At 44.7% G+C, this 14,359-nt stretch overlaps 1 protein-coding gene across 3 annotated transcripts; it reads left to right on the top strand.

Moving 5' to 3' along the window:
- Nucleotides 1-11,313: 11,313 nt before the first annotated feature.
- Nucleotides 11,314-13,557, top strand: LOC123409815 (bZIP transcription factor RISBZ5). 3 transcript variants are annotated; one of them, XM_045102689.1, is made up of 6 exons: nt 11,316-11,882; nt 11,979-12,096; nt 12,425-12,560; nt 12,665-12,740; nt 12,886-13,011; nt 13,097-13,557. In XM_045102689.1, exons 1-6 carry the CDS (start codon nt 11,709-11,711, stop codon nt 13,193-13,195), a joined length of 729 nt encoding a protein of 242 aa, XP_044958624.1. In that variant the 5' UTR covers nt 11,316-11,708; the 3' UTR covers nt 13,196-13,557. The 3 variants fall into 3 exon arrangements, with proteins under 3 accessions (XP_044958622.1, XP_044958624.1, XP_044958623.1); XM_045102688.1 differs by having other exon boundaries at nt 11,976-12,096; XM_045102687.1 differs by having other exon boundaries at nt 11,314-12,096.
- The last annotated feature ends 802 nt before the right edge of the window (nt 13,558-14,359 follow it).

Genomic DNA, 14,359 nt, shown 5'->3' with positions numbered 1-14,359 from the left:
GCTCCACAACTCCAAAAACGGAGTTGGTGGAGCTGCAGGTTAAAATGGCAGAGCTGCACTTTCCCCGCTCTACAGATTTTGGGAGTGGATAATTGACCACAGTCATGGAGGACCCTGCTCAGAAATGATCTTCTATTTTTCATTTCCTTTTTTGCGAGTAGAAAAGATCTTCTGTTGATTCTTCACACCAAAACAAAAAAGTTCCATAGAACTATTGTTGTACAGTTTACGGTTCAAAAAAGAGCCTAAAGAACAGTAAAGAGGGACAAACCTGCACGTCTCAGTTCCCGTTCCTCGTTCAAATCCTTGGCTCAGTCTCCTCAGTCCTTCCGTCTCGTCGATGTTCACGAACAAGGGACAAACGACGACGCCCAAGGCATCTCCTCCAATGTCGTCGCGTTCGACGAGGCCGGAAGACATTTCCATCCCGTTGTAACCACTCCTGTATGTATATCCAAAAGGCTTCTTATTTAATTTTCAACGCCCCGCTCGCTGCTAATCAGCCGCACTCGGAGAAGCAAGGCCGCCCGGCCCCTGTCCCGTCCGACGCAGCTCCACACACCGGCCGCGAGCCCAGGCAGCGACACGCGGCCACCGACCAGTCACTGCATGGTCCCCGCGAGCGAGCGGCACAGCGTGGATCTGATAACAAATCTCAGTGTCGTGTTTGTGCGATTGCTTCATTCTTAATAGATCAATGGAAAGCTTTGGGTTTATTCTAATAATCTAACCATTTCATTGATTTCCTTATCTTATTCGACATTTTGTATTTGTTAGACTTAGAGATATATTAAGATATATTGTTTGTAATCTGAACCGACTTCTCTCTCGTAGCTATCCTGTTATCTTTCTTGTAAGCCACAGTAAGGGTTTTGCCCCAAATCAATGTAAACACATGTGGCTCCTTCTCGAGGGAGTAGGAACGCTTCCATTTGACATGGTATACAGAGTCATCCTCTTCCCATCTATCTAGCCAAAAAAAAACTTCACCGATCGCCAAATCCGATCGCCATGTCTTCTTCGGCTCCCGTCGCCCTCAACGTTGAAGCGCCGCCCGTCGAGAAGCTCACCAAGGGGAACTTTCTCCAATGGAAAGCCCAAGTGATGTCGGCCCTGCGAGGAGCGCAGGACACCGGCCTCCTGGATGGAACCGATGCAGCGCCCACGAAGACAGTGGAGCAGCAGCAGGCGGACAAGACGACAATCATGGTGCCTAACCCTCTTTACGCACCATGGTTGTCCAAAGATCAACAAGTCCTCAGCCATCTCCTCAACTCTCTATCAAAGGAAATCCTCGCCCAAGTTGTGAGTAAAGAAAACACTTTTGATCTATGGACTGCTATCATCACTATGTTTGCTTCGCAGTCCCAATCTCGAATCACAAATTTGAGAATTGCCATCACCACCACCAAGAAGGGCTCCATGTGGAGCACCTCTTACATCGCCCAGATGAAAAATTTGGAAGATGAACTTGCTGCTGCAGGCCGGCCCGTCTCTGATCCAGAGATGATGGACTATGTCCTTGTCGGTCTTGATCGGGACTACGACCCGGTTGTGGCAGCGATTGGCGCTGTCAAGGCCTCCATCACCGTCGACGAGCTTTTTGCTCAGATCTCTGCCTTTGATCAGCGGGTGGAGATGCTAGGTGACGGACCAGAAACTGGCTACAACATGGTGTACAGGGGGCGTGGCCAGTCCCGCGGCAGAGGACGCGGGCGTGGCAACAGAGGCCGTGGTCGAGGGAGACGCTCACCCTCCTCCCCTTCTCCAAACGGCGGCAACAGGAGAGGTGGCCGTCCCTAACAACAACAACAGCAACGCTCACCGCACCGGGATTACCCCGAGTGCCAGATATGTCTCAAACATCATCGCGGGGGTGCCCGTGAATGTTGCGATCGCTATGAGGAAGATGAGTATGAAGAAAAGGAGGCAAACGTCGCCTCCGACTCCTATGGCATTGACACAAATTGGTATGCCGACTCCGGTGCCACCAATCATATCACATGGGAGCTTGACAAGTTGACAGTCAGAGATAAATATCGTGGCCATGATCAAGTGCACACTGCAAGCGGTTCTGGTATGGAAATTACTCATGTTGGTAGTTCAATTGTTAAAACCCCCATGAAAAATCTACACCTTAAAAAAGTTCTATATGTGCCCACAACATCCAAGAATCTCCTTTTGTTCATAGATTTACCCTTGATAATCGTGTTCTCATTGAATTCTATCCATATTTCTTTTTGGTAAAGGACTTGGACACGAGGAAAATACTCCTTAGGGGCAAATGCGTGGGAGGTCTCTACCCGCTCATATCTTCATCAACACCATCCAATAAACAAGATTTTGTTGCTGTCAAGCGTTCCTCATCAAAGTGGCATAGTAGACTAGGTCATCCTTCGCCAGTTATTGTTAAATTTGTTCTTAGCAAGAATAAACTTCCATGCTCTCATGAGTCTAGTATTGAGTTTGTTTGTGATCCATGTCAATAAGCTAAAAGCCATCAGTTGCCATACCCCATATCTACCAGTATTTCCACTGCACCTTTGCAACTTGTGTTCTCATATGTGTGGGGGCCAGCCCCCACCTTTGTTGGAAGACATTCATATTATGTCAGTTTCATTGACGACCAGCAAATTTAGATGGATCTATCTCCTCAAGAAACGATCCTAAGTTTTTAAGTCTTTAAGAACTTCCAAAACCTTGTTGAGCGCAAACTAAACACCAAAATTATTGCCATGCAAACAGATTGGGGAGGTGAATACAGAAAACTCAATCTCTTCTTTCAAGAACTTGGTATTTCACATCATGTTGCATGTCCTCATGCACATCAACAGAATGGCTCAGCTGAAAGGAAGCATCGCCATGTGGTTGAAGTAGGACTAGCCCTACTAGAAAATTCATCTATGCCACTAAAATTTTGGGATGAAGCTTTCTTAACCGCCACCTATCTCATCAATTTGCTACCTAGCAAAGTCATCAACTTTGAAACCCCTATCACTCGCCTCTTTGGCATTTCTCCTGACTACAAGTCACTCTGTGTATTTGGTTGTGCCTGTTGGCCCAACCTTCGGCCATACAACACACGCAAGCTTGCGTTTCGTTAAAAAATATGTGTTTTTCGTGGATATAGTCCTATTCATAAAGGAGTCAAATGCCTAGATGTTTCCACCGGCAGAATTTATATTTATCGTGATGTAGTCTTTGATGAGTCATTATTTCCCTTTGAAACTCTTCATCCCAATGCCGGGGCACTTCTCAAACAAGCCATTCTCCTACTTCCACCACATCTCCAAACTTCCGATCATGGGGGCGACAATTGTACTAATACAACTGATGATCCTACTAGCAGGGATGTGCCTCCATGTGTGCAGGATCCTACAACAGCAAATGGCAGAGAAAATGGTGAAGAAAATGATCCAAATTTTGGAGAATTGCAGCCTATATTTCATGCAGCAGAAGAGGACGAACCTGGCGCGGAGCACGAGGAGGATCCGACGTCACGTGAGACTCCTGTGCACGCGCAGATCCGTACGCGAGTCAGCGCCGCCCTCGCTCCGCACCAATCGGCCGCCGCCACGTCAGGCGGGAACCCGCGTTCTGCACCGCGTCCCACGCGCGGGCCGACAACAACGGCAGGATCGGCGGGGCCCGCGTCAGGATCGACCGCGTCGGGATCCTTGACCTACACGCGTCAGCTGACAGCGACAGCAGATTCGGCGGGGCCCGCGTCGGGATCTCTGTCCCGTGCATGCTCGCACACGATCAACAGCGACGGATCTTCTGCGGCAACTTCCTCTCACAGTATCACATGATAGATTGTTAGGATACATCATGACTTCATGAGTCATGACTTGCTTCCCCTGGCCTCGTGAATCCATTGTTAAATTGTAAGCTCTCTTGCGAGCTTTCTTTTGGCAAGGCAAAAATGTGGTTATGTGGGGCGCTGCCTTGTGGTTTGGGAGCACATCCTTCTGCCTCATCGCTCTGGTGGACTAGGAGAGAGAGCCATTGTTATGTAAGTTCACTGCCAAGGTGTTCCAGGACTCGAACGTTTAACGCTTCAAGTGGTTTGCTTCCCAATAATATAATAACACCATACCACACGGTAGCAGCAATAAAAAACCAGGACGGGCCACGTTAGCCATTCACTCATACATGAACGTTATTTTTCTCACTAACCACAATTTTACTTAAGAGTTTGTTGTAAACTAGGTGGGCCATGACATAGTTTAGCCCCAACTAAGCTCCACAAGTGGTCATGGCCTTCCCTTGCCGCACTCTCGGCAATGACGAGCTAGTTTCGTTCTGGCAAGACCAATGGCTTGATGAGGGGCGTCTGATGCACATGCTACTAATTTTTTATTCTTTTGTCAAAGGTCAACATTGCTTGGTTGCATCCCAGTTCCCTCTCGGTGCTTGGGATGTTCAGTTGTATGCAAATCTCACGCGTATGGCTACTCAGGAACTCCAAACTTTAGATCATCTTCTTGCAAGTGCACATTCAAGCCCTAACAATGGTGACAAGCACATCTCTTCGGTTTATAGGCAAGGCATCAACTTGACATATTTTTGCAATCCCTTAACCTTTAGAGGTGTAAGATGTGCTTATGAGCGATGGGTTTGGATACTATTATACCCTTTGAAGCATCAGATCTTCCTTTGTCTGGCTTTTTGGGTGGCGACTGGACACAAGGGACAATATGGTTAAGAAACATTGGTCTTCAATTGCTAATCATGCCGACTATGATGTTTGTCCAACCACTGAAACTATTAGCCACATGATTCTGAGATACTTGTCTCTACACGCACTTTGTGTCTCAGTTTGTCAATTGTGGCTTGCATGTCTACTGATCTGATGAACTTCATGGAGAATGATGCTCACCACTTAGCTTCTCTACATAAAATGACATATTGTCTTGGTTGCATGTGTTGTCATGCTTTGACACGCTCGGAATGATGAATCTTCAACAACAAGCATTTGTCTGCTCCTTATATCAACTCATATGGCATCGAAATGACCAGGCTTTGGAGTAACAGATCGCAATACAAGTGGATAAAGATTGTATTTGATTTAGGCGCATAAATTAGATTGTTAATCAGCTCAATGTATTTTTGTTTAGTGCACATGCCCTTCTCATGTCGCCCGACCCCAATTCTTTTTCTTCATCCTGCTTGGGACCTTTTGCTCCACGGTGCATATCACAAGCTTCTCTTTCGAATATATAAGATAGAAAAAATCTATCTTCTATCTTTATATATATATATATATATATAATCTTATCTCTCCTTAATAATAAAGCGTCGTTCGCTTCTGTCGTCCGTCGTGTCACTTTTGCAAAAAAAGCCCCTCACGTTTCCTAAAATCAACTCGCAGTCCGGATTTAAGTCAGAAATGAATCGTTTTTTGCATTTTTCAAAAAAACCCCTGATGTTTCAGGTAATCAACCCACAGTCCGGCTTTAAGTCAGAAAACGAATCATTTTTTGTATTTTTTAGAAAACCCCCTGATGTTTCACGTAATCAACCCGCAGTCCGGATTTAAGTCAGCCGAAACGTTTTTTTCGTATTAACAAAAAAAACCTCACTTTTCAGTTAATCAATCCACATTTTATCTAAAACAAAATTAACCATATCTTTTAAATCATAACTCCGATTTTAACATGTTATATATGAAATTTGGTTAAAAAATGTGTAGAATCTAAATAGGATGTTATTTTTAGCTGTTGAATACTTTTTAAAATATTATTTTTGGTGCAAACTTAATCTGTAGTGCATGGTCCTTTTTTTTGCTATTTCCGACGACGATACGAATTGTAATAAACATCTATTAAATTAAAACCAAATTGAGAGAAAGAAAACATTATTAACCACACATGAACACTTTTAGAAAACCTCGGTGGGAAGAAACAACATAGATCTCATCTTATTTCGAGTGACTGTACATTCAAAAGCGTTTTCGTTGTGTGAGCACTAAGGCCATCGTTGGCAACACAAATGTGATGCCATGTGAAAATATATTCCGTTCAGAGCGTGTGTTATTTTTTCTTCCGTTGTAACGCACGGGCTCTTTTGCTAGTCTAATAATAAAGCAAATAGGGCTTCTATCATATGTCGTTGCACTTTTTTAGAAAAATCCTTGTATTTTCCTGAAATAAACCCGTGGTCCTAATTTAAGTGAGAAAATGAATCTTTTTTGTAATTTTTGTAGAAATCTCCTTAAGTTTTCATAAAATAAGCCCGCAATCCATACTTCAGTAAAAAAGAATCGTTTTTGTATGTTTCCACAAACCCCCCTACAATTTCTATTAATTAATCTAAAGTTCGATTATAAGTGACAAATACTTTAAAAAATCATATCATTTAAACTGTAACTCCAATTTTAAATTATTATATATGAAATTTGATTAGAAACATGCGTTAAACCAGAATATAATTTTAGTTTACCTATTTAATTTTTTTCATACCGAGGTCAATCTGTGTTGTCAATTAATCCGCGGTTCTATTATAAGTGACAAATACTTAAAAAAATCATATATGTTAAACGGTAACTCTAATTTTAAATTATTGTATATGAAATTTGATTATAAACATGTCTAGGATCTGATTATAATGTTAGCTTATCTATTTAACTTTTTAAAATTTTGTGTATAATGTAATTTTAATTAATAGTGATGCATACAATCCAAATATGATGTAATTTTATCTGTTTACAATTTTAAAATTATATTTATGTTGTAATTTTAATCAATAGCGCACAATCCATTTTTCATACCTAGGGCGATCCATGTTGTTAATTAATTCGTTGTTCAATTATAATTAACAAATACTTTAAGCAATTATATATTTTTAGTCTGTAACTCCAATTTTCAATTGTTATATATGAACTTTAATTCAAAAAATGTGTAGAACATAAATATAATCTTAGTTTACTATTTATTTTTTTAAAATCTATTTATAATGTAATTGGAATCTATGGTGATGCGAACAGTCTAAATATGATGTTATTTTACCTATTTAACACTTTTAAATTCTATTTATGTTGTAATTTTAGTCAATAGCGCACAATCCATTTTTTCGTATCGAGGTCGATCCGTGTTGCAAATGAACACCTCATCAAAATGGGATTGAAGATAAAAGAAACTATCAATAACCGCACATGCATGCCTCGACAAAACATCACACGAAAACAGAAAAGTTGATGTTCATCTTAGAGAGAGAGAGAGAGCATAGATGTACTCACAAAACAAGAGGCAACGCAGATATGAGTTTAAATACAGGTGTTGAGTCATGATTATTTGGTTATGACGTGTTGTATGGTTTGCTCCTATTGCAACGAACGTGCTCTTTTGCTAGTTGCTTTTGCTCGTCCGCCGTTAGCACTTTTTTAATAAATCCCTTGTAATTTAGAATATTTAGCCTGCACTCCTTTCTAAGTGGCTAATATGAAAAAAAGTTTCATTCTTACAAAGGAGGCACTGTAATTTGGGCTATTCAACCCGCTGTCCAAGCATATTTGTAAATAAACATACACGAGCACGGGCTTGCCTCCTCTTCGTCTCGCCTAGGAAGACCTCGTCGTCGCTGCCCACCCACACCGGCCGCTTCCTGTGAGCTCCAACACCGTGCAGCACACCCCCGAGCTCCTCACGGTCCGCGCCTCCCTCCCTTCCGGCTAGATTCTTCGATCCCGGCCTTTACCATCCACTCTCAACCCTAGTCCCATGGCTAGCATTTCGGGTAGGGCTTTGCCGACGCGTCTTCATCAGCCCAGGTTCGTCCCTCCTTCCTTCTTGACTGAGATACGCCACCCTACACCTCACTTTGTCTTCATATCCGATCCAGATGGAGCAGGCCATGGGAGTTCCCCATCCACCATGGTCGCCGCCGTCAAGGTCTTCTTCATGGAGATGTGAAGGACGCCAAGGACCTGCAGCTCCTAACGGTTTTATATTGTCTCCATCACATCCCCTCCTCTTCCCGTCTTAGATTCACATATATTGTTTCTTGGTTGTATATTTATTATAAGTTTTTTACCCGTTGTAATGCAGGAACATGTTTCTTTTTTTTCCAAAAGATGTGAGTATTTCAGGATTTTAAGACTAAGAACCTAACCCTAACCCGAAAACCAATTATGCTAAAAAACATAAATGTACTCAAGATTGATACCGAAATTAATCGACAATTCGGTTTTTTCGGTTCGGTTCAGGTTTGGCTAACCGGTTCAGGTACCCAAATGCGGAGGGTGAATATGTATCGAATTTAACCAAAATTTATACTGAAGTTCTATATTTTTTATATAATTATCTGTAACATATTATAGTTTAATGTCTATACATTTTTTACTTAGTTGACATAGTTAACCAAACAACAATCCTGTTAAACAATAATTATATTGTTCTTTGTTACATAAATGTTGCATGCTATAAAAAAATGCACCTTTTGTGTTGAATTTGAACTGTATTTTATTATAACAGTTATGTTATTTTCGTATTGAGCGTTGCCCCTTAAACAAATCTTGCCCAGAATAAAAATAAACAAAATCACACATCATCGTGAATTGCCTTTTGACAGTTTTATGTATTTGTATAGTGTGTGTATGTGTGATCATGTATACTTCAGTATTCTTGAACTTCTAGACAGAGTCTGCTAAAACATCTACTCTAATAAAAAAGTGTTTATTCTAATAAATATCTTATAGAGGGTTCTGGTGAATGGTGATTTAGTAATTAAAATTTAGAGAATTTCTAAAAGTATAGATTAACGAATTGGCACAATTATTTTATCATTTTCCTTGGTCAAACATGTCACATATAATTGGATAAAAAAGGAACGCTCTTTTAGAAGTATAGTACAGACGGAGAAAGTCATATAGACACCGCATGCTGCTCCTAGAGACAAATCCGACCGATCTTAAGATTGACGAAGTTAAGAGTTGACGAGCACACGATACCGCTGAAAGAATAGCGGTGAATAACTCAAAATAAATCCTAGAAATAGGCGACAATCCTTGTTTGGAAAAGATAAGTAGAATTATTTTCACCAAATTCAGGACCCCCTACCCCCAAAAAAAAAAAAAACTAGTGGGATCCACAGTCAGAGAGGGAGCTGACAAGTTGGACTGTGGGTACATATGTGCAGAAGTGGGAGTACAAGTTATACTTATTTATAAATGAAAGCATTTTGCATGAAAAACACTGGGTCACACAAGTCAGTCCGAGCAAGCACTTGTTGCTATTCCAAGCTAATACCCCTTCTATACAGTTATGGAGGACCCTGGTGAGAAACGGTCTTCTGTTTTCCTTTTTCTTTTTTGCGGGTAGAAATGATTTCATTTTTCTTTTTTGCGGGTAGAAATGGTTTTCTGTTGATTCTTCACAGAAAAAAGTAAGGCAAAGAGAGGCCTTGAAGGAGTGCATTGACGGCAACTTAAGGCCTTGTTCGGTTTGTTGAGATTTAAAGGTGTTTGGAGAAGATTGAAAGGGATTAAATCCTTCACATCATTAAAGTCCCCTCCAATCCTTCTCGATCCCCCTCTGACTGGGATTAACCGAACAGGCACTAACTTAATTTTTTCATGTTTTATTGTAGAGCAGGAATTGGTTAGAGGGGTGACGAGTGTACTTTGTATGTACATAGTCATTTATGTTTAATAAAAATATCGTAGAACTACCATTGTACGGTTTATGGTTAAAAAAGAAAAAGGCCTAAAGAACAGTAAAGAGGGACAAACTTGCACGTCTGAGTTCCCATTCCTCGTTCAGTTCCTTGGCTCAGTCTCCTCACTCCTTCCGTCTCGCCGATGTTCACGGACAAGAGACACAAACGACGACGCCCAACCAAGGCATCTCCTCCAACGTCGAGACCCAAAGACATTTCCATCCCATTGCAACCACACCAGTATATTCTTATTCAATTTCGAACGCCGCTGTCCCGTCCGACGCAGCTCCACGCACCGGCCGCTGCCCGAAGCAGCGACACGCGGCCCCCGCCCAGTCACCGCGAGCCAGCGGCACACGCGCCGATCGGATAACAAAAAGCCGAGTCAACCGGCGCCGCGTCACGGCCCACTCACCAGCAAGATCTGTCGCCGGACGGACACCACCGCTGGGAGCCCCGGAAAAGATCTCCCTCCTTCCCTCCCATGGCGGGGCCGGTTGCTGACTCGGACGGCCTCGGCCCGTGGCCACTCGCCGGCCGCGGTGTCCCCGTCGCCACGCACGCCCATGTGATGGCAGACCGATAACCTTGTTTTTGCCCGAGCCGACACGCTTTTAGCACTACTGCCGCTACCGCTAGTGCCTGGCTGACTCTTCTCCTCCTTCGGCAGCCACATGATTCAACCTGCCCCGGTGGCCACGAGATGATACTGCTGTTACTGTGGGTGGATTGTTGTTGTTGATAATCAATCTGATTGCTACCACCACCACCACCACCACCCAAGGTGGTGAATTTCACATCACGCCTGCCTGCCTGCCGCCGTTGGATGACCAGGAAGACACAGCCTTGGCGCTCAACTTGCCGCCAGGAAAAATCTTTGAGCATTTTTATCCAGATTTTTATGAAAACTCTTACCTTTCACCAGCGGATCCAAACAAACTGTCCACCGCTTCTTTGTTCATGGATCTTACTTCATCTAATCGACCATGCCCGCGTCAAACGATTTCTGAAACTGGGTAGTTGTTTCAGAAAACTGCTCAGTCCGTACCTCCGCCTCGGCCCCAACGACCTCGCGTCGTCGACCTGCTGCGGCTTGCCGCCCCTCCGCTGACGGCCTGCTGCGTTCCCGCCGCCCCCTCCGCGCGCTCGCTTGGCCGCCGCCCTGCTCGCCGCGGCGACGCGCGCCCTCCGCCGCCGCCCCGCCCACGGCCCCGCCGGCTTGCCCGCGCCCCTCCGTCGCCAGGGCTGTTCCGCAACTGAGCCTGCAACATTTCTGCAACAGGATCGTTGTTTCTACAACTCAGCCATTGTTTCCGCAACATTTCTACAACTCAGCCAGGGTCGTTGTTTCCGCAACTGAGCCCTCCGCCACCGGGGCTGCTCCGTAAATTATTTTCTACAATGTAATCGTTGTTTCAGAAAAAAAATTTCCAACACTATCGTTGTTTTCGCAACACGGCTATTGTTTCTGCAACTAGACCTCTGTTTTAGAAACTATGGGGTACGGAGAAGTAGATCGGACGGCTGCATCGATTTTTTATACTTCAAAGAGCAAAACGTGTTAAGGTTTTCAGGGGGGCGAGAGATCTCCACACGATCCACGAGACCACGACAAGCGCGGACGTAACCTAAGACAAAAGTGAGAGCACAACGGCCACCGTATACCAACAAGATAACTGAATGCAATCCGATTCATCCAATACATGTAGTTAGAGTATTATTTAGGTTGTTGTTTAAGTAGGCTTTGAGCAGATCAGAGGCCCTGCACCCAATGAAAAGTCGCCGGCGGCCACGCACGCACGCACAGCCTTGCACTTGCACGCTGCCTCCCGCTCGGCCTTACGAGGATCCGAGTCAGCCGGCGTCACTGTCCATTCACTCACGCAGCCGCTATCATATCATATCATATGCATCTCACCCAACGGGGCTTTCCACGTCCCACCTTCCCGCCCGCGCACCCATAAAAGCCGTCGCCGGCGACGCTGTCACCCCCCGCAACGGAGGCATCGCCGAGACGGACCAAAGCGCCACCACCAGACGGGCCGGCGGAGATGAAGAAGTGCGCGTCGGAGCTGGAGCTCGAGGCCTTCATTCGGCAGCACCTCGCCGCCGCCGAGGCCCAGCGGGGCAGGCCCGGCCACGGACCGGACGACGACGCCGGGTTCGGCGAGCACCCCAGCTTCTCCCCCGGCGCCGGCCTGCCGGGCCTCTGCTTCGGCGACTCGGTGAGCAGCTGCCACTACCCAAAGCCTCTGCCTCTGTGCCTGTACCGTGCTGTAGTGTTCGCGCGTTTAACTGAATTTCCTCCTGCGCTCCAGCAGAACGCCCTGGAGCTGCAAGAGAGCAACGCCGGCCACCTGTGGTGGTCCGACGGCCTCCGTGCGCCGCAGCACCACGCCGTCCCGGCGCCGACCCAGTCGCAAACGGCCGCCATCTCCGGTATGCGCCTTCAGCCTGCGACAGAGTTGGATCTTGTTATCAGTATGCGCAGAATGTTGTAGGTTAAGTCAAACACCTAGCGAGCAAACGCCCATGTGAACCGCAGTGGATTCCATTGAAAATTTTATCAACAAAAGAGAAACATCACCTGCTGATCTGTGTGTGGATGTTTTCCTCTGCTCCAAAATTCATAAGATTTTCTCTTGCCTTCCAAAATTGCCCTGGTCCAATATAAAAATGGAACTACTCTGACTTAGAGTTGGGAAGGAGATTGATAGAGACACACCAGGGTTCTGTCTCACCTGCTACCACATTGTTTTGGTCGCAGCTAGCCCGAGGGAAACAATCTCAGGGAACCAGGCTCTCGAAACCGAGTCCGACTCCGATAGCGAGTCACTGGTCGAGATAGGGGGAGGCCGATGCAAGCGGAGTGGCAAATCATCGGATACCAGGCGAATAAGACGGTATGCAGGGAACAAGCCTGTGCCCAGTTCTATAAGGTCTCATGAACTCTGAACAAACTGCCTACTGTTTCTTCTTTACAATGAATTATCTGTGTAAATTTCAGGATGGTGTCCAACAGGGAGTCAGCTCGACGGTCGAGGAGGAGGAAGCACGCACAATTAACTGATCTCGAATTGCAGGTACAACCCTGGATTCACTCCCTCCCTGCTGTTTTATCAAACAGAAATTACCTCCCTGTAGCCTTGTCCCCTTGTAATGCGCATGCCATGATGCAACTTTGCTTCAAGCTTCTGACCATCGACATGTGCTATCCTGATCGAGCAGGTCGAACAACTTAAAAATGAAAGTGCAACCCTCTTCAAGCAACTGACAGAGGCCAACCAGCAGTTCACCACCGCAGTCACCGACAACAGGATCCTGAAATCAGATGTAGAGACTTTAAGAATCAAGGTAACAATTCTCCTCTGGTAGAAGAAATAAATAGTCACCTTTAAAAGATCATCCGTTCCATTAACATCTGAAATTGGATCCGCAGGTAAAAATGGCAGAAGACATGGTAGCTAGAGGTGCAGTGTCCTGCGGCCTAGGACAGCAGCTTGGTTTGGCACCATTTCTGAACTCCAGGAAGATGTGATGTGACAAAGCCTTGGTGACCATGCTCAGAATCACAGGGTTGAACTTGCCAGTGAACCATGCACTCTTCAGAGGTTTCTAGCTCTAGCTCGCTGAGTTCAGACCTCGACGGTATGAAGCACTGCAAGTCAGAGCTCGGATAGCCGGGTGCCAGCAATGCGATCGGCAGTGCAGCTGACTGGCCCTGACATCCACATCATAACAGGGCCTTCATGTAAAGTAACAAATAGCAGTTGTACCTGACATATGTTAATCCCTGGCAAGCTGCAGAAGTACAAAACTCTGAAAGTAGTGAAACTATTATGTGTTCTGTATATTGGTTACTGCTGAGTAATGAACATATGTATTGAGGTTCATATTCAACCAACTGAGTCGTCCTCTGTTCATTAGTTCTGTAATAACTTCTGCTACAAACTATTTATTTGTATTCCATACTTGTACATAAAGCTTAACTATGCATCAGCTGGCCGGTTCTTTGATGTAGCTCTGATGTACATCATCAGTGTATAGTGGCGTCAGCAATTCTGAAGACACCTATGAAATGATGTACCTCAATCGCACTCAGCTTCCAGCTGGAAAAGAGCTTGTGTTTGTAGTCAGAACTTTGAAAAGCAGAGCGCACATGTAAATGAAATGACATCATAATAGCCACTAATTTTAAAGTAATGGACAATTAGGCAACCAGGTCATAAGGAAATTTTCTTCTCTTGCCGAAGAAAATTGAAGAATTAGACTTGGTTACCCATAGTCCCATGGGACCCTAAGGAAGAAATATTCAGGGTTTCACTCTTTTTTTTACCAAGAGTGTTTTACTCTTGGATATGTAGCGTGCGTTTAGATCTATAGCAATGCTGACCATACCAAAAAAGAAAAGAAAAAAAATCAGCCCGTGAAAATTGGGACCCATCTCGCGCCTGTATAATCCTCGCCAGCGTGTGGGCGAGCCGATGGCACGGAAAACCTTCGGGAAAATATTGTTGTCGTAGCCTCCTGTCTTTCTCTCGGTGGGTTCCACGTCCTTCTCACTATTTTGTGGAGTATCATATGGAGCATGCAACAGAGTAGTTTCGATTCTTGTGGTTAGTTGCAATTAATTAGCAGGCATAATCATGATTGACAAGTTCTTTTTAGATCAATCATGATTAGCAAGTGCATGCAAACTCCG

This window comes from Hordeum vulgare, chromosome 7H (assembly GCF_904849725.1).
Source record: "Hordeum vulgare subsp. vulgare chromosome 7H, MorexV3_pseudomolecules_assembly, whole genome shotgun sequence".
NCBI lineage: Eukaryota > Viridiplantae > Streptophyta > Magnoliopsida > Poales > Poaceae > Hordeum > Hordeum vulgare.
This window is presented reverse-complemented; position numbering and strand designations above follow the sequence as displayed.